Genomic DNA, 21,356 nt, shown 5'->3' with positions numbered 1-21,356 from the left:
CCATTTTATTAGCAGAAATGAATACATCTCATCAGATTTGGAAAACTATTCTGAGGGAAAGAATTAGACTACCTGGAGCAATTAGCTAGTCTCTTCCGATGTCTATTCAATCTATAAACTAAGCAAATTATTCGAGAATTTGGACTCTATGAAGAAGATTGTTGCATCAAAATCAGAGGAAGATTCATCAATAACCTGTGTTATGACACACTACCTTGCTTGCTGAAAGTGAGGAGGACCTGAAGCACTTGTTGCAGAAATTCAAAGTATATACAGCCTTCAATATGGACTGCTTCTCTGTGTCAAGAAAACGAAGATTCTTACCACTGGACAACATCATGATAAATGAAGAAAAGAGCAAAATGGCCAAAAACTTCATCTTAATTGGATCCAGAATCAACACCCTTGGGACCAGTGATCAGGAAATAGGAGATGTATTGCACTGGGAGTTTCCAGTTTGGGACCTCTCCAAATTATTGAGGAATAATGCTATCAGTTTGAGATCTAAGGTGCATCTGATTCAGGCCATGGTCTTTCTAATCACCTGCTATGCTTCTGAGGGCTGGACAATAAGGATGGTAGAAGAACTGATGCTTTTGAGCTGTGGTGTTGGACATCCAATGGATTGCCAAAGAATAAACAAAAATGTCTTGGAGAAAGTGCAGCCAGAGTGCTCTCTGGAGGCAAAGACGGTAAAGCTTCATCTCATATACTTTGGGCACGTTGCTAGGAGGGGATATTTCTTGGAGGGGGCACGATGCTCAGAAAGGTAGAAGGTTGGTGAAGGAGGGGCACACAGCGGATTGACAGTGACTGTAGCAATGGGCTGTGAGTGTAATTTGAGTATGTGCGTATAATGGGCTCTCGTATGTGAGGAAGGCACAGGACAGGGTTCAGATTTGCTGTTCACAGGGTTGCTATGGGTCATATTAGACTCAATGGCATCTAACAACCACCACTACTACCACCGAGGGCAAATGTCTCCCCCCCACCAAATGTCAGCTGTTATGTGCCGTCGAGTCATTTGCGTCTCTTAGCGTCCCTATGTACAACAGACCTAAAGTCTGTTTTGTCCTGTGTCAATAGCACTGTCTACGATATACCCATCCTGATTACTCCAGTCACTGAATTAATCCACCTCATAGAGGGCCTTCCCCTCCTGCTCCTGCCCTCCACTCTCCCAAGCATGATGTACTTCTCCAAGTACTGGTCTCTCCTTAAAACATGACCAAAGTATGTTAGATGAAGCCTCAGAATCCTTGCCTCCAAGGAGCCACCCAGTTTAACCCTTTCCAGGATGAATCTGTTTGTTTTCCTAGCAGTCCATGGTACCCTCAATACTATTCTTCAGCACCACAGCTCAAAGGCATCAATTCTCCTTCTATCCTCCTTGGTCATTGTCCAACTCTCTGATGCATAACAGGTGATTGCAAAGATCATGGTCTATATCGGACACACCTTAGTCTCCAGAAAGACACCACTGCACTTCAGAACTTTGAAAAGCAGCAGACTTTCCCATCACATTACGTCTTAATTTCCTGGCTACTGGTGCCAAGAGTGTTGACTGTGGAGCCAAGCAAACTAAAGCTGTGGACAGATTACCCCAAAATTAGCATATCTGTTTTGTAGGAAGTATATGTAGATTGTTCCTTAGAAGTGAGGGTGCAGACTTTGTCTCACTACTTCAGAGATGTTTTATGGAGAGATCAGTCCTTGGAAAAGGACAGTGAACTAGTTAGAGGGTCATTGAAATAAGAAAACCCTTAAGACTGACTGATACAGGGGATAAAACAGTTGTGAATGACTATTTACTGGTATTTCATTCTGTTCTGCATAGGGGTCACTATGATATGATGGCATCTAACAATAATGATAATTTTATATTCACAAATTCTTTAAAAGTGATAAACAGATTAATATAACATTGCATATAAGGAAAATATTTCTATTAAGAATGTGGCAAACAACTGCAATTCTCAATGACAGGGAAAGGTTACGCAGTTTACACTATGCAGCCATTGACAAATTGTTTTTGAGAAAAAGATGGTAAATAGAGAAAATCTTAGATTACATGGGAAAGTGGCTAATAGCAAGGGCTGGGGAGTTAAGAGTCACTAAAAATAAGTCACTGCTGAATTGAAACCTACTCAAGCTGGCCCTCCATTGTGATTCAGAGGCTGTACATTTCACAGGATAACACTGAAGTTACCAATTTCAAAAATTACATTGACCATATTTCTCTTCCTTGAGCTGCTGGTGGATTCAATCCATCAGAGAGGCACATTATTTGGATTAACAGCCTATCTCCCAGAGATCAAGAGCATCTAATTTAAATTCTAGTTCTACTGATTTCTAATAGCTCCATGCTTGTCAACTCATTTAACATTTTAATCTTTCCGAAGTTTCTAATTTGTCTGACTTGTAAAATGGAGATAACAATAGTATCTTTTTTTATAGGTCTGTTTTAATTACTAAGACTATACAGTATTTATCACAGGGCCTGGATTTCAGTAAGTACAGAAACATTTTCAGTAGCTTTAACAAAAGAGGTGATGTTGTTAAGACACTCAATATGTAAGTCTATATAAATGAATTACGCAAATAAAGTGACTCTAGACTAATAATTGTGGTTTTTAATTACTCAATTTGTTCATTTTTTATTTTTCCAAATTCTTTATAGTGAAACCCACAAATTGAATTCAGAGGAAAAGAGGACTTTTTTCTATTTTAAAGGTACTAACGAGTGGGTTGAAAAGCAGTAAAAAACCTCAGTATTTTCTTCTGCCTAAATAGTCTTACAAGTTTAGGTTAAAATTATATCCCTAATATGTATATCATAATAATTAGTAATTTTATTATTTTATTGGACAGCAATAATATGGTAAATGCTGTGCTCCTAATATTCTAACAATAACCAACCAGTATAAAAACATGAAGAAAGACTCTCTTGCTGAAAAAAAAGTAGATTTCTACAGATGGTGCTAGTGTTAGATTTTAGTAGATAACCTTTGTAAGAAATAAAACATGTAAATAGGCCTCTTATTTTACCTGAAGCCATAAAAATTTATCTTAATTTTTATTAAAATGCATTGAGTTGTGAACAAATAATTTACTTTTTCTAAGATCTCTATAAGAAGATTATTATCTTTGCAAAATAAACGTGTATCTACTATAATAGTGTGATATGAACAAACAAAAATAATCAATTCCTTGACATCTGAGATATTTTCATGGACAGAAAATGCTCCCAATTTTAGTTAAGTACCAAATATCAAAACGTTTAAATAGCATCCTAAGAAAAATATTAAAAGTTAGGTGATGTTTATGATTTATAGATCCATATATCTAACTAGTGAACTTTTAGGTGCAGGTTTTGTGTTCATGATAATAAAGACTTCTAAAAACAAACACAGAAGTTTTAAGATAAATAGTTTCTGTATTTGAGGCATTTAACTTTTCCTCAGGGAGCTCACTGACATCACCTGCCCACAGTTTTAATGCGTTAGCGGTTAAGAGCAACCTGAAATGCTTATTAATGTAGGAAGGGAAATGGAAGAGAATGAGACAAAGGAATACACAGGCTTCTTATTTATGTCTGCTTTTGTCACTCTTTTATTCAAAATATGAAGAAATCTCACCAGAAATATTCATTTAAAGAAGTTATATATTTAGCCACATTTTTTGGCAAGATTCTAAATATTCTCTACTGTTTATAAAAATGAGGAAAAATAAAAAGGATTTAAATGGCAATTTCTGTTGTCGAGCAGTTGCCTATAGACAGTCTACTGATTATAAAAAATAGAGTGGATTTTTTAGCTTAAATATAAAAAGGATTTGAAGCCTCATCAGGGTGAGGTAGAGATATTACCTTTTCATATTAACTTTTCATACAAGGTAAATTATACTACTGTTTTTTCAATTTAGCTTTTCTCAAAATAAGATTTCAGATCACAAAAAGGAAAAGGTATATTTATTATTAACCAGCAAAGATTAGTAACTGTTACTCTTATTATTAAAACAGATTTTGTAAAAGGTTACTTTTTAAATTTGTTTTTGTAAAAAATGTTACTTTTATATAATATTTCATCCCAGACAGCTTTAAAAATATAAAAAAATCTGTAAAACATTTTTATTTTTTGCTTTAAAATGCTTCAAAAATGAAATTGAAACAAGAACTTTGTCAAATTACTTACTACTGTTAAAAAAAAAACAAGTTAAATCTGGGTAAAATGTCTATTTTAGTAAAATTATCTTGCCATGAAAATCTTGATCTTCCCATAGCTGTGCTATTCAAAGAAATAATGTGAGTCTGGCATCAGAAGAAGGAAAGAAAAATAAGTTACTGAAACCTATCCTAAGTATGCTTTTAAAAATAACTAGTGTGAAAGATTGAGCAGCAAGAATTACAGAAAACTAAGTTTGAAGTTTGAAGGCATACATCAATGCAGGCAACAGAGAGTCTTAGTTCAGATGACTAATTAGTAAAGTCCATAATAAAAATAAATTTGTTAACATGACTGAACCTTTTGCAACAAGGAGTTCAAGTGAGTTTGGGCAGGTAGTGAAGTTAAATTAGGTTCGTGAATGGTATCTTTATTATTCCAGAACTGTACTTGGGGATGTGGAGGAAAGCTCATTGTGCCTGTACTTACATTAAAAAATGCTGATTATCTATAGGTAGCCATTTTGCTAATTTTCCTCTAGAAAACAAAAAGAGGTTTTAGCTAATGCTATTTCCTAATAGCTATGACTGAAATAACTTACCTCCTACTGAACGATGTAGGCAATAAATGCAACAAATTCTTAGTGGATTTAAATTCTATCAACTTCTTTCAGTTATTTTTATGCTTTTATACATCAGACATTCTTATTTTTGGATCATTTATGTTTAAAAGAAGGTGGGATTTTCTAACACATTACCTATGTAACTTTATTTTCTTCAATTAATTAGAAGAAAAGAATAACATTTTGTGAGTATTATCAGAAAATGTTAATTTGTTTCTCTAGCTTTCCCTCTCCTAGAATGTAATCTCCTTTTTAATTTTTTTAAAAGCTTCTTGAAGGGCACACCTTTTCTTTAAACCACCACAATGAGTGAGTACATGCAGGCAGCCGTTTTCAATAGGTTTTGAGAGAATTATTGTATGGAATGAATTTCTCTCTTATGCATCTAGGGAGCTCTGGTGACACAGTCTGCAGTGAGTTGTGCTGCTAACCTAAAGTTTTGTAAGAGTAAAAGAGGTTTTGTGGTTTTTGTTTGTTTGTTTGTTTTTGTAAGTAAAAAAGGTTTTGTAACCCACAAGCGGTACCTTTCACTTGGTTTCAATTCTCTGTTCCTAGACAGTAGAATGGATAAATCCCATGCAATTTACAGCCTCTTGAAAACCCAATAAAATGCCAGTTAACAGTTTTGGTTTTGCCTTGACAGCAGTAGATGAGTGAACAACTTTTGCATAAGTAATAGTATAGTTTATGTATGAGGGAGTTCTGGTTGTGTAGTGCACAGAGGCTTGGACTTTTAACCTGAAGGCCATGTCTCCAACCCAACAGCTGCCCTGTGGGAAAAAAAAGTTGGAGAGTCTCCTTTGGTGTAATTTACAGCCTTGTGAATTTGCTGGCAGGTCAGCCATGAGTCAGGACCAAACAGATGGCAATGAAGAGAGTTTTTTTTTAATTATTATTATTCTTGGGAGAAGTGAGAACATTGTTATTAAAATCTATTTTCTCTTTTCAGTAGATTTCTGAGGAACTTTCACCTAGAAATGGTGAATAGACTATGGAAAATCAGTAAAAATTTGTTAAATTAACAATTGAAAATAGCGGCACCTTACACCACCACTACTACCACAGTGGACTGAAAGTCTTATTTTCTAAATAAATTATTATTATATATCTAACTATTCCAGCTGTATATTCCTAGAGGAAAAGTATGAATTATTTTTAGCTTATGTAACTCTGGTTTAGCTTAAAAAAAATGACAGATAAAAGTCTTATTCCATTCACAATGTATATGACTTCTCCTTCTCTCTCTCTCTCTCCCTCTCTTTCACACACACACACACACACACACACACACACACACAGACAGACAGACAAATCTACCAAGTAGACTATACCCCCAACCTACTAAACTAGGGATGGGCCTAAAAATCCTTTAAGAAACATCTCTCTATATACAAAGCTGTGTACCACTGAACTGAATGAACTCCTACTCCCATTGTTGGTTCAACAACATACAGTGTTGTTGCCTTTTCAATATCCCATAACCTTTAAACTTTGCCAATCAAATTCATACCTCTATTTCTTTTCAAAGAGATGCTGTTATCATATTCCAAAGTTGATTATCTTAAAAACCTCAGCTTTTATTAGAAACATATTTGCTGTCACTCAAAAATCCAACATGTACATTATTTCAACTTCATTCTCCATTTTCTTCTTAGCATGCAGGCTATTCTGTATTATATTGCTTAGCCGTCTGTAGTGTAATTTCTTCTTCCCTTAATATAATACCTTGAATTTAACCATGGTCTATATGAATTAAGTCATTTCACTGATCTCAGTTATTAATTTTATTTTAGGCAGAAAAAATGATCAAAAGCTACTGAAATTATTTTCTTGAGTTTCCTAGAGCAGCCTTTTTTGTTGCTGACCAACCTGAACTCTATGATCAAAAGACACCTCTGTCCAAGCCCTTTTATATGCCCTAAATTTATCAATCTATTAAGCATCTTCCTCTCCCTCTCTTTTAAATCTTTTAAAATTGTGATTTGAGTAAAATTTTACAAAGTAAATTGGATTTTATTTAACCATTCATACTGTTATAAAACTTTATTTTTAACATTAATTATAATACACACACTGTAGTCACACTTATTCCATTTCCTCTTTGTAATTCTCTTTTCCATTAGCTCTTCTAGCTAATCCTCTTTTTTTATTAGAAAAAATAACATTTAATTAGGATATTAAGCACCTAATTAAATTTTATTTCTTTCATGCATAATGATGCTGTGTATACATAAACACATAAAACATTTCAAATTTAAGCACATGCACACATATCCTCTGTCATAGAGCCCTGAATTTGTCTTCAGGTTGCATTAAAATTCTTCTCTAAAGCTTGTATTTGCTCTTCTCTTGAATTGACGTATTAATAAGACTATAGGCTTTGCAGTGCAGACAATTTTGTTCAGCAAGTTCTCTCTATATGGCAAGCAGTTTGCAAATAAAGGAAAATTGTCAATTTTTAAAGTTTATTCATATGTAAAAAAAGAGAACTTAAAAGCAGGGGAAGATAAATACATAAAAAGGACCTCTAGAGAACTGATACAAATTATGTGATACTGGGAGATGATATTTGCAAAGAAGGAAAAAAAGGAGCAGATTGGAAAGCTAATTTACATTATAAAGGGGCTGTTAGAAAACAGTATTTATTATTTTTACAGATGATACTTTAAGTTGCATAACATTCTCTGGTCTTACTAAAAAGGATAAAATAATAAGAGTGATATGTTCTCATAAAGCCCTGGGAAAATAAATTGAGACATAAATTTCAATTATGGAAATTTATTGAAAGATCTAATATACAAGGACTAAACTTACACAATGTATGATGGTAAAAGACAACTAAAGCAAAGATGATGAATGATTCATGTTTAAAAAATAACAACAACCTAATCTCAAATATGGGAGAGAACATTGATTTGTATTTTAAAAGAGCACAGAAGAGCTAAGAAGGGTGGATTAGACTATTCAATAGTGAATGAAACATTTCATTCCTTTAAGATTTTTTTGGACAGCATGTAGGTTAAATTTTTCTTTGAAATAAATCTGATATCAAGACAACAGAGGAACAATGCCAGTGATTTATCAGATGCTAGAAAATTATAAGGAATCACTACAGGCCAATCAGCAATTTACAAGGCTGAGTATATAGAAGATGAATACAATGTCTCAGGTAAATTAATGGGGCAGCCAAGTGCAACAAATAGGTCAAAAAGAGAGTAATCAAGCAAACACAGTCAGCAGTCCAACTCAGGGGTACAAATCAAGTGGAGATAGCAGACATGCTAAATAAACTTCATCTATTTATAATATTACAGGCACAAATTAGGCAGGTCAAGAGCAGACAGGCAGATGGCACAGTACTTGGTAGGCCATGATACTGGAGAATGTTAGAGCAGATGGGCAGTGCTGTGGTGTCTAAAATGCTGAAACAGCAGATGGATATGTCAGTACCAGGCCATTTGATGAAGGACAAAGCACCAGTGAGTGAGGAATGCAAATCATTCAGCAAATGAAATGGGGCAAAAAGTAGAGACAAACCAAAGGCAGTCAAACAGGAAGATAGCAGCAGAGAAGCAGTGACAAGTCATCAGCAGTTGTGCAGGCTAGTGACAAGCTGCCAGGAGGGGAACAAAACATCATTCAGAAAAAAATGAGACTGAGAGTGAAGCAATCCACTGAACTGGGTGTCTTCCATCTAAGAAATAGCAATTAATAAACTGCATATGAGAATCCACAAGAAAACAGCACACAAATGGAAATAGCAGATGGATCTGAACTCTATTGCCCAGGGATACAGAATGAGCCTAGAACATGGATACATAACAATCCACAAGGAAATGAAACAGATGGGAAACAATGGGTCCAAGCATTTCTTTTATGATGATTTAAAAAAAAAAAAAACAACCAAAAAACCAAAACACTAAAATTATTAATCTGGAAATGATTGGCTGGGATTGAAGTCTTTGCTTACCCCTTTCTGGAGCCCACAAAATGGGAATGTTGGGAATTTCTGCAGCAGAAAAACAGAAGAGAAAAGGGATTTCTGACTCCCAGTTTGAGGAAAGCAGATAAAATTTAGGGCTGTTATGAACTGGTTCAAAGAAATAAGAACCAGCCTGAACCTCTCCCTTCCTCAGAACCAAGCCATTTCTGAGGTCTGGGTAAGGTTTAGGAAGCCCTCACCCCATCACTTCCCACAACCTCCCCTTTTTCACACTTACCTCCAGTGCAAACAGTTTCCAGCAAGGAGGTACTTGGGGACACTCACTCCCATGTTTATACCATGGCAAGCTTTGAGGATGGCCTACTAATAATATTACTTCCTGTTTAGGTCAGGTTTATGATTCAGTGGGATTCCTTCCACCCTTTTAAGTGAGTAAAGAGTAGATTACTAGATATTATCCATCTCTTTGAAAGTGGATAAGAAAAGTAGTGAAGGTAGTAATACCAATAAATAAAGAGCTGTCGTTCTTATATACCATCAAGTCAGAACCGACTCATAGCTGACCCTCGGGCAGGTTTTTAGAGGCAGATAATTTCACAAGAGGAGACTGACTGTCTATCCTCCTGTGGAGCAGCTGGTGGCCTCAGGAAAAAGGATTTCAGCTCAGGTCCTTGCCACTAGACCAGAGCTCCTTAGACCTTGGTGATCTTATCCATTATCATAGACTTTAATTCCATTTATATATTGCTGACTTCAAAATGAATATCAAAGAGTCCAGACATCTCCTCTGTTTCCAGATTCATGTATCTGTCAACATATTATCTCCACTTGAATGTCCAAATTTCTATGACCAAAAGAAAACTCATCTTTTCCTTATCCAGTCTTCTCCATTTGGTAAATGACAACTCTATCCTTCCAACTGCTCAAGTGAAAATAATGGACGTTATCTCTTTCTTACTCTATCATATCTATAATCTAAATACTTCCTACTATTTCCACATTTATCACTGATTTAAACCAATTATTTCATAGCCTCTTAACCTACTCCCAATTAAAAATTAAGTTAGATCCAATTTTTCATGTTACTGCCCCTTCTGTTACTTTAATCTCATCTCTAATACTTTCCCCTTTACTAGCAGTATGCTGAACTTTACCCTGTTAGATGAACATGTATATGTCCTCCCACTTGCTACTCCTTAGGTCTGAAACTTCTTCTTACTCTAAGGCTTGTTGCCTCCCCTTATTTAGAAATGTTTTTTTAAACATCAATCACCTCATCAACAAAGCTTCCTTGAAAGCCAGTATAAGAATTTTCTTTCTTGCCTGTGGGATCTCTTCTCCTTCCTGGGTTGTTTTTATCCATTATACTTAACACTTTTTCTAATACTGCTCATTTTACTTGTATTTGTCTACTCAGCTGAAATGTAAATTCCATAAACAGAAAGAATGTTTTTGTGCTTTGTTGTTTACTATGTCTTGATCAGGGGGGGATGAATAGAGTAAGCATTCAAAAAAATATTTGTGTCCATGATTTTTTGGGAGGTATTTTCCTTTTCTATATCAAATTTTCAGAATATTATTCTGATTACTCATATTACAAGTTTCTAGATTAACAGATACGATATTAGTATATGTTTGATAAGACTGTCCTAAAACAGGGGTTGAAACACTGTAGTCTATACACAAAATCCCATTAGCTGCCTCTTTCTCTCTGGCATACAATCTAAGAATGATCTTTAAATTCTGACACGACTTGGGGGAGAGGAACAGTAATATTTTGTGACTTGTAAAAATGATATGAAATCTAATCGTCAGTGTTGAAAAATAAAATTTTAGTGGGGCATAACCTAGATCATTTACTTATATTGTCTATGGTGATTTTTCACCACATGTTGCACACAGAGGTCAGAATCTGTAGCAAGAAACATATGGCCCACAAAGTCTAACATATTTACTTCTGGTCCTTTACTGAATGAGTTTGCCAACTCCTATCATAAGTTATTTTAAATTTAAAAGGAAAGAGATATCTATTAAAATTTGGATAAACTAGCACTTTATTGTTAATACCACTGCAACTGTTGCCCATGATTTATCTATGGGAAAATGGATATTTACTCTGGTAACTTCCTATATTATATAAAAGAAGTATGTAATTCTTTTGATTATTCAAACAAGTATGTTCATTCCTTTTTTCCATTCTCAGCAGCCTCAGCTCAAGATAGAAAGGGGAAAGATCTGGTGTGAAAAAGAATGTATACGAACTCTGTAAGTAAACCAGTATAAAATAAAATTTTTATTTAAAACCCTCCCAAAAACAATAACCAAAAACGTGGCAATAAAAAAAGGACAAAAGTAAATAGGGTCTACAAATAGAATATATATCAAATAGCTACACAGTCAACTAAAGTTCTAAACATTATATGTAACAACAGTGGAAATTTAGCTTGATGTGAATCTTTTTTGAGTCTTATTAAGTTGTCAATCCTACATTATAAAAGGGATCTCCCATAAAATGAAATCCAGATATACTGTAATAAGACTTATTTATCCAGTATTCAAAATCATTGGCTTAAATGTCTATATTTTGTAAAAAAAAGTTTCAAAAAATTGCAAATCTCTATTAAAAATCACCTACTAATCAAATGTGGCCTATTTTCCTCCCCAAAGCTTTCCTTTAAGAATTATTACATGCAAGGATATTATGTGCTGCAGTCAAACTTTTGGAAAGAATGAAGTAGAAGGGAAACCCTTAAGTTATGTCAATGTCATTCGTCATTGTAATGCTATCTTCAGTCTTCATAAAGAAGTATCATTTATGCCCTCTTATGTCAAGAGCAAGGAAACAATGCATGGTTCAAAACTGGGAAGGGTGTACCCCAGGGATGTGTCCTGTCTCCATACCTTTTCAACTTGTATGCATAACAGATTATCCGGGAGGCTGGTCTCTATGAGGAAAAATGTGGGGTCAGGATTGGTGGAAGATCTATCAACAATCTGCGATATGCAGATGATACAACCCTGCTTGCTGAAACTGAGGAGGACCTGAAGCGCTTGCTGCAGAGGGTCAAGGACTGTGGCCTCCAATATGGATTGAGGTTCAATGTCAAGAAGACAAAGATTCTCATCACTGGGCCAATTGGCAGCATCAGGATGGATGGTGAGGAGACTGAGATTGTTCACAGCTTCAGTTTGCTTGGCTGCACAGTCAAGTCTTGGCACCAGGAGCCAGGAAATTAGAAGATGTATTGCCATGGGAAAGTCTGCTGTTAGGGACCTCTCCAAAGAACTGAAGAGCAACGGTGTCTCTTTGGAAACTAAGGTGCATCTGATACAGGCCATGGTCTTTGCTATCACTTGTTATGCATCAGATAGTTGGACAATGACTAAGGAGGATAGAAGGAGAATTGCCTTTGAGCTGTGGTGCTGGAGAAGAGCATTTAGGGTACCATGGACTGCAAGGAAAACAAATGGATTCATCCTGGAAAGGGTTAAACCGGGCACCTCCTTGGAGGCAAGGATTCCAAGACACTGTCTAACATACTTTGGACATGTTATAAGGAGGGACAGGTCCTTGGAGAGGGACATCATGCTTGGGAGGGTGGAGGGAGAGAGCAGAAGGGGAAGGCCCCCTATGAGGTGGATTGATTCAGTGACTGGGGTAATCGGGATGGGTGTGTTGGAGACGGTGCAACTGGCACAGGACAGAGCAGAGTTTAGGGCTGTTGTACACAGGGTCGCTGTGAGTCGCAAGCGACTCGATGGCACATAACAACAACAATGTCAAGCAGCAGGGATCTCCGGTGGTATAGTCCATATGGGCTCTGCATTTACACAAAGGCAGCGTGTCTCCTGTGATTCGAATCACCAGCACTCACTGGAGAGAGAGAGAAAATATACTCTTATTGGAATTTATAATCTTGAAAACTTAGTTGAGGGAGGGTTGTCAACTTGACAAAGTTTTCTGAAATGTCAATCAGTACTTCCAGGACAATTAAGGTCTTCTTTCTTGAATTGGGCTTTTGCTCTCTGTTCTCTGTGAAGCTGACAGTTCATTTTAAATTCCATACTTTGAACTGGTTTATTGCTTCTAACTTCTTGGCAACTTTTGAGGGAATTTGGATTCTTTTGCTATAAACTCTTATCACTACTAATTAATAATTAACTGACATGGTTCCATTTTTTTTAAGAGAGAAAGGGGATAATCATTTCCTTTGGGGTTTATTTTTTAAAATTTTATTTTATACTGTTTACAAAGTCCATAGAGTTCATATTATATGGTTACTTTATCAGAAATTTCTCCTTCATTCTTTTATAGCAGACATGCTATTTTAAAAATCCAAAATGAGGAAAAAATGGTGGCAAAAACTACTCTGATCATTTCAATTTCTTTATTTTTGACTCTTTATCAGTTTTGTTTGGTGTTTTTTATTTTATGACAGGCATTGACATGAAGCTAAAATATTCTGTTCTTCTAATAATAATAATCCTTGATGAAAATTTGCTATTTTTATTACCTTTTTTGTGAAAAATAGATCAATATGTAGAAATGAATATATAGTCTTTATTTCAATTACTAACATAAGAAGTCTAAAACCTTTATTACTAAAATGATAGCTTTACCTAAGTCTTCTTTTTAAATATTTATAAGCTATTTAATGATGCTTAATCATCACAATATATTTGGTATATGCCAGGCTTTGCCCATTTTACAATAGGCTTATAATGGTGAGCTGGAAAAGAATTTTCATTTTTTTCATAATGATAAACTCAAGGGGACATCAGCATTTTGCATATCTTATCTGATACTTCTTTTCCTTTTTACAAATATACTAGTAAGTACTTTAAGTCCTATCATGAGTGAATAATGAGTCAAATAGGTCTTTCAACGTTTATTCAATCCTGTCTACTTAATTTACTTTTATTAAAGCTCTAATTATATTATAGATCATAGAGCCAGTAAATATTTTATATAACAAATTACTGTTTTTAGCAGCTGACCTAAATTAACCTGCATAATACAGCTACTTTATGAGGTACCCCACCTCCATTTCACACATAAGAAAACCAAGATATTGCAAATCAAGTTATCTACCTATGATTACATGCTAGTATAGGCAGATTTAGAATTCAGATCCAAGTAGCATGTACTCTGAACTACTGTATACTTTGCTGTCTCAAATGGTGAGATGGTCAACACCAGATTCCTAGTAAGAGCTCATTTTAGGCACAGAGTTTACCACTATTTGTGCCTACAAATAGTATCTGTGCCTATTTGTACGTTTACTAATATGATCTTTCCATCCTATAAAGATTCCACCAATGCTGAATACATATACTTGTACACAGTACGCAAATGACTTTACGTGTAAATACAGAATTTCATTTATAAGTTATTCATATATTAATTTCTTAATTTAAAACTTTTTAAATTGTGATCTTAATAAAAATTTACAAAGAGACTTGTTTTATCCATTCATACACATTTTCCTCACTCCCCCTCGCCCCATTCACTTTATGAATTGTTCTGTCCCTGATTGTTGCCATACACGTCTAATGGTCCAATCCTTTCAGACTGTCCTTCCCTTCACCTATTCCACTGCAGTGTTCATTACCTCTCCTCCATTCTTTTTCTGCTCTACTCTCTCCTTTTCATATCCATCCTTTAGTTACAATAGTAGTCTTAAGTAATATTTGTCTTTCTGTGAATGAGATATTCCACTGAGTATGTCTTACAGACTCATCCATGTTGTGTAGTGCTTTATTAGTTCATTGTTCTTCAATGCTGAATAATATCCCACTTCATAAATGTACCACTCCATTTGTTGATAGGCAGTTGGTCTACTTCCATCTCTTTGTTATTATGAATAGAGCTGCAATAAACAGCATACATCTGTTTGTCTTGCAGCTCTGAATTCTTCAGGGTATATCCCCCATAATAGGATAGCTGGGTATGAATTATTTTGCATTTATTATAAAAATTCCAAAATTCTGACCTTTAGGAGCAAAGTCACCTTCTCCCTCTTCCTATGTTGCTAAGTAGAGTAAAAGTTTTCAAACTTAAGAGTATAAATAGTAAAAATAACATACAGTCTTAATTTATTACCTGAATGTCTTAATTTTATAATGATAACATCTCTACTGGTGCAATTATATTAAGGAGCTGGAGAAACAGAAGAAAAAAAATAAAGATTTAAGTACTGGGAAAATCTGTGGCTGGAGCAAAAACAATAAATCGTTTAATGGAAGCCAATGGCAAGCAAGATGGAAATATACAAAAGGGGAAATTATGGGTACACATAGGAGGAGGATCCTTTAAATTTCTGCCATAACTGGTGCATTATTCTGAAAAATATTTTTATGAGACAGTATGAAATACACATTCAAGGTATAAGATGTTCAAAATGTTCCTTTCTTCTCAAGAAAACGTGTATTTCCCATGAACGCATAAAGAAAACAAAAATAAGCAGATATAAGGGGCAAACATAATTATTGTAGTTGTGTATGGTCAAGTCGACTACGATTCATAAAGACCTAATGAATAATAGCTCTGAACCGTGCCCTCTCTTGAGTCAACTTCACTGTTTCTGACACACCTGCCTCCATTGCCATAGGCACTGTGGCACTCCATCTTGTCCAGGGTCTTCCTCTCCTGTGTTGATACTATATCCTTCAAGCACAAAGTCCTTTTCCAAGCACTGGTCCCTCCAGGCAACATGCCCAAAGTATGTGACAGACTTTCAAAATCCTTGCCTCCAAGGGGTAGCTTGGCTTCACCATGATGGACCTGTTTATTCTCTTGGAAGTCCATAGTATACTCAGTACACTTCTCCAACACAACAGCTCAAAGACATCTTTTCTGTCATCCTTATCCATTGTCCAGCTCTCAGATGCATAGCAAACAACTGAGAAGACCAGGATCAGGCATCTTAGTATCTAGACTGACAACATTGCTCTTCAGCACCTGGGAGAGATTCCAGACTTTCCTAATACAGTTGTTGTTGTTATGTGCCGTCGAGTCGCTTGCGACTCATAGCGACCCTATGTACAACAGCCCTAAACCCTGCTCTATCCTGTGCCAATCTCATTGCCTCTGACACACCCATCCCGATTACCCCAGTCACTGAATCAATGCACCTCATAGAGGATCTTCCCCTCCTGTGCTGCCCCTCCACTCTGCCCAGCATGATGTCCCTCTCTAAAGACCTGTCTCTCCTTACAACATGTCCAAAGTATGTCGGGCGAAGCCCCAGAATCTTTGCCTCCAAGGAGCAGCCTGGTTTAACCCTTTTTTAGGATGAATCTATTTGTTTTCTTGGCAGTCCATGGTACATTCAATACTCTTCTCCAGCACCACAGCTCAAAGGTGTCAATTCTCCTTCTATCCTCCCTAGTCATTGTCCAACTCTCTGATGCATAACAAGTGATTGCAAAAACCATGGCCTGTATCAGACGCACCTTAGTCTCCAGAGAGACACCGCTGCTCTTAAGTACTTTAGAGAGGTCTCTAACCGCAGACTTTTCCATCGCAATATGTTTTTTGATTTCCTGGCTACTGGTGCCAAGAGTGTTGACCGTGGAGCCGAGCAAACTGAAGCTTTGAACAATCTCAATCTCTTCGCCATCCATCCTGATGCTACCGATTGGTCCAGTGGTGAGAATTTTTGTCTTCTTTACATTGAACCTCAGTCCATAGTGAAGACTGCAGTCCTTGACCCTCTGCAGTAAGTGCATGAGGTCCTCCTCAGTTTCAGCGAGCAGGGTTTGTTTTTTTAAAATTTTCTGACTGTTAGTGCCAACTATGAGGATTGTAAACTCGAGCAAGATGAAATAGTTAACAATGTCAATCTCTATATATCATGAGTAAGTCTGAGGAGGACTTGAAGTGTTTGTTGCAGAAGGTCAATGACTGCAGTATTCAAGACGGATTGTATCTCAGAATCAAGAAAGCAAAGCTTCTGACCACTGGACTACCTGACACCTCACTTTAAGCAAGCAAGGTAGTGAATGCCATCTGCATAATGACCTTTGTTGATGAGTCTTCCTCCAGTGCTGATGCCACATTTCTCTTCATAAACCACAGCCTTCTGAATGGTCTGTTCTGTATACAGACTGAAAAGGTATGGAGGAAGGACAAATTCCTGATGTACTTTTTTAAAATTTTTGAACCATGCAGTGTTACCTTGCTCTGCTTGCAGCTTCTGAGTCTAAGCGTAGGTTTCACATGAGCACAATCAAATGCTCTGGGATTCCCATTCTTCTGAATGTTAGCCACAATCTATTGTGATCCAACACTCAAATGCCTTTGCATAGTCCATAAAACACACATAGACAGTCCTCTGGTACTCTTTGCTTTTAGCCAAGATACATCAGACATTGGCTATGATGGCCCTAGTGCCATTTCCTCTTTAAAACCCAGTGTGTATTTCTGGGATTTCTCTGTTGATGTACTGTTCTAGTAATTTTTTTTATAATCAGCAAGGTTTTGTTTGCATAAAACATTAGTGATATTGTTTGAAAATTTTCACACTCTGTTGGATCACCTTTATTGAGAAAGGGGAAAAGTAGGGATCCCTCCCAATCATATTTCCCATGAATACATACAAAAAAAGCCAAGGAGACTTAAAGGGGAATCATGGTAACTTTCAAATATCATAAAAACGGTAAAATAATTGACCATCCTTTATGCTTTACCAAGGCGGAATTAGGACCTGTGGGAAGAAACTAGAGCCCTGATAGTGCAATGCTTAAAGAATCAAAAGGTTAGATGTTCAAAAACACTCATACCTCTGCAGGAGAAATATGAGGCAGTTTGCTTCTGTAAAGACTGCAACTTTGGAAATCCTATGGGATAGTTCTACTCTGTGCCATGGGATTGCTGAGTAAGAATTAACTCAATGGTATTAGGTATGGGGTACAAATTATAAGGAGATAGGTTTCACTTTTATACTTGGATATTATAAGACAATAGCTAAAGAAATGAAGGTTTGGATGGAAGAAGTATCAGTTGAGATGTCCTGACAAAAATGGTGAAGCTACAAGGGGCATGTCAAAGGCATGAAGATTTTGGTCTTTAATTTTCCTCAAACACTGACATTTTATAATTTCTTTATGATTATACAGTCTGTTATTTTATATAAAATAGTAATCAAAAGAGAGCTACAACACTGAAAGAATAAAAATACATTACTTGACTGCATTAGTAGTTCCAAAAGAAATGTAGACTAAAAATGTTCTGAATCATATATCAATTGAATTGAAACCTGATGCCTTAATAGCCATTTCATTATAAACACAAACAATGATGTGGATAGTTACTAGTTTAGCAGAGTAAATCATGACTTTTTATTTTTCTGGAACCAGAGCCTAAAAAAAGTCACAATACTGAAGTTAATCCTGTTGGGATGTGCTGATGTGCATTTGAATCAATGGTGCCAATTCTAAAAAGGATCTATTTTTAGAGTCTATTAATGGCGTGATTTTACTGTGTGCAGTAGATGATTACAAACTTATAAATTGTTCTTCCCAGAATCTCTCGGGGGAGCAAGGGGAAGCTGTCACTCTTCAACTCTACTTAGGGAGATTTTCTTAGCTTATTTTCTGCTGTACCTTGCTCAGATGTTTCCCTTCATTGCTATTCTTTATTCTGCTAATCTTAATACTACTCTTTTCTTTCACATTCAGTTTAAATACCATATTCTTTAAAATGTTTCAATGACTATTAAATTCTTTCCTAACTTTCCCTTTTTTAAAATCTTTTGGCTTGCAATGGCTGCACATTTCTGTTACTAGCTTTATATTATCTTCTTTTATCATATGACTACTTTAGAAGTACATGCACTTTAAGCATTAAATTCAAAGCACTAAAATATATCTAGTGAAAAGAACAAAGATTATGAACATATTTTAATAATCTGACATGTCATGAAAATAGTGATGGTCTGAAAAAAGACACTATTTTTCAATGGAAAATACAAAATTATTATAATTCCATATATGAAGTACACTATTACAAAAAAATCTGTCTTCTTGTTAGTTCCCATCGAATCAACTCATAGTGACCCTAAAATAACTGATCTGAATCTTGCCCTATCCTGTGCCATCCTCACAATATCTGACAAACTCAAGCACATTGCTGCAATGACCTTGTAATCCCCGATTGCGTGTCTCCCTCATCTGCTGTCCCCTCCACCTTTCCAAGAATGATGTCTCTCTTCAAGAAATAACCTCTCCTAGCAACATAACCCAAAATATGGCAGACAAAGCTTCATCAGCTTGCCTCCAAGGAGTACTCTGGATTCACCTTCTCCAAGACATGTCTATATTTTTTTTGGCAGTCATAGGATACTTAGCACTCTTTTTCAAACACCACAATTCAAAGGCATCAACTCTTTTTCTGTCACTCTTCAACTCTAAAATTCATAGCAAGTGATTAAAAAATCCTTGACCTGCCAGAACACCCCAAATGTCCAAGCACAAATGAATGGATTGAGAAATTACGGTATAGTCACACAATGGAATATTATGTAGCATGTAGGAGCAACAACTTTGTAAATTATTCCCTAACTTGGAAGGGACTGCAGAGCATTATACTGAGTGAACTAATTCAGTCCCACAGGATAAATATTATATAAAACCACTAGTGTAGAATGAGTATAAGGATCTAAGAGGGATGGGAGAGGCTGGAAGCAGAGGGATGTGGATGTGCAGGGGAGGGGGATTAATCAAAGGGATATACAATTTGATGGGTGGGGGAATGAAGGAAATTAAAATAATTTGTTCTTGAAAACAGTGTATTCAAATTTTGTAAATAAACTAGTTGAAAATTTAAAAAAAGAACAATACAAACCTTGACTTGAATCAGGCACACCTTAGTCCTCATACTTAAATCAATGCTGCTTTATAATTTGGAGACGTCCTTGACAACAGACTTTCCTAGATAAATTACAGTACTATTAAACTGCAGGGGAACTGGAGACCTAAAACAACCTAAGTTGGTTTGCCTGTAGGTAAATGCTGTATTGTTGAGTCAGAATTAACGCATAGCTAACCCTATGGCAGGTTTTCAGGGGCTATAAACTGCATAGGAGAAGACTGTGCATCTCTCTTCCTAGGGTAATTGGTAGATTTAAACTGCGTGCTTTTGGGTTGATAGTACAACTCCTTACCCCTAGGTCACCAGAGTTCTCTCCCTTCTTTCTGAATAATTTGCTATGCATCTGAGAACTGGACAATGAAAAGGACGACAGAAGAAAAACTGATGCTTGGGAGTTGTGGTGTTGGAGAAGCATACTGGATATCCCACGGACTGCCAAAAGAACAGACAGGCAGGGACGACTGCTTGGAAAGGGCCATCATTCTAGGCAAGATGGAGGGTAAACTAAAGAAAGGAAAACCAATGAGGTGGACTGACACATGACTGCAACAATGGGCTCAAGAATGTCAGAGATGATGAGGATGGTGCAGAATAGGACAAGGTTCACATCTGTTGTTCATAGGGTCACAAAAAGTTGTACTTGACTTGATGCCACTTAAGAACAACATAGTTAAAAACATTCTTAATAAACTGTATTTAGTGCCTTCTAGAGGGGATAGCAGGAAACACAAAATCTAATTTTATTAAAAGAATGCAGAAGGGCAAAATTCCTGTAAATAATTTTCCTTATATATTACAAAAACACTTATTCTTGTTTCTTTCCCCATGTCTTAGTAGTGCTGGGGAAACGCTCACATAGATGAATTCTTTAGGTCAGACATATTCTCTAGATTGTTGAAAAGAATAATGGACCTTAAATGGTTAGTGGTAAAGTATTCGCATCCTTACCATTGGGTTGATAAGCATCTTGATAGATGGAGAAAATATTGAAACTGTGAACAATTTCATGTTACTGGAATTCACATTCAACATCCTTGGCACTATCCATTTAAAAAAAAAAAATCAAAAGATGTGCCAGGGACTTCTACATAGTACTAAAGAACAATGATACGAATTTAAAGAGTAAGGTGCACCTGATTCAGGCCATTGTCTTTTCAGTCGCTTGCTCCATCTGTTTGTTGGATGACGAATAAGGATGACAAAAGAAACATCAGTGCCTCTGCACTGCGGTGTTAGAGAAGAATATTGGACAAACCCATGGACAAACAAAAGGACACACAGGCTTAGAGAAAGTGCAGCCAGAGTGCTCCTTGGATCCAAGAATAAGAAATCTTCATCTCACAGACTTTAGGCATGTTGCTAAGAAATTCTTTGGAAAAGGACACCATAATTTGAAAGGCAGAGGGTGGGTGAAAGAGAAGCAGCCCCTCAATGAGATGGATTGACACAATGATAGCAGTAGTGGGCTCAAGTACGTCCGATATGATGCAGATAGCACAGGATAAGACAGGGTTCAGATTTGGAGGTCACAGGATCACTATGAGTCACACATGACTTGATGGAACAACAACATATTATATGCTACAGAATTACAGAAAACGGAATTATTAATTAAAGTAAAAATTTAAAAAAATATTTACCTAGCATCTACATAAAGTTGTGCATAGGGTGTTCAGAGGCCTGCTATTTCAGAAGTGGGTGGCCAATCCTTCTTCCTAGTCTGTCTTAATCTGAATGTTCAGATTTAGAGGAGTA

The 21,356-nt window shown here is 36.2% G+C and overlaps 1 protein-coding gene across 1 annotated transcript in view; it reads right to left on the bottom strand.

The window, feature by feature from the left end:
• Window positions 1-21,356, bottom strand: part of LOC102844647 (gephyrin-like) — a gene marked incomplete at its 3' end in the record, with an annotated part of 706,808 nt that overhangs the window by 402,656 nt on the left and 282,796 nt on the right. The window contains exon 5 of the mRNA XM_006891835.1: window positions 8,756-8,794. Within this exon, the coding sequence (XP_006891897.1) occupies window positions 8,756-8,794 (39 nt within the window). The remainder of the gene's footprint in view (window positions 1-8,755; window positions 8,795-21,356) is intronic.

Source organism: Elephantulus edwardii, unplaced genomic scaffold (genome assembly GCF_000299155.1).
Source record: "Elephantulus edwardii isolate Elephantulus edwardi_28Jun2011 unplaced genomic scaffold, EleEdw1.0 scaffold00104, whole genome shotgun sequence".
NCBI classification, from domain to species: Eukaryota; Metazoa; Chordata; class Mammalia; order Macroscelidea; family Macroscelididae; genus Elephantulus; species Elephantulus edwardii.
The sequence above is the reverse complement of the archived record's forward strand: the minus strand, read 5'-3'. Positions and strand labels throughout refer to the sequence as shown.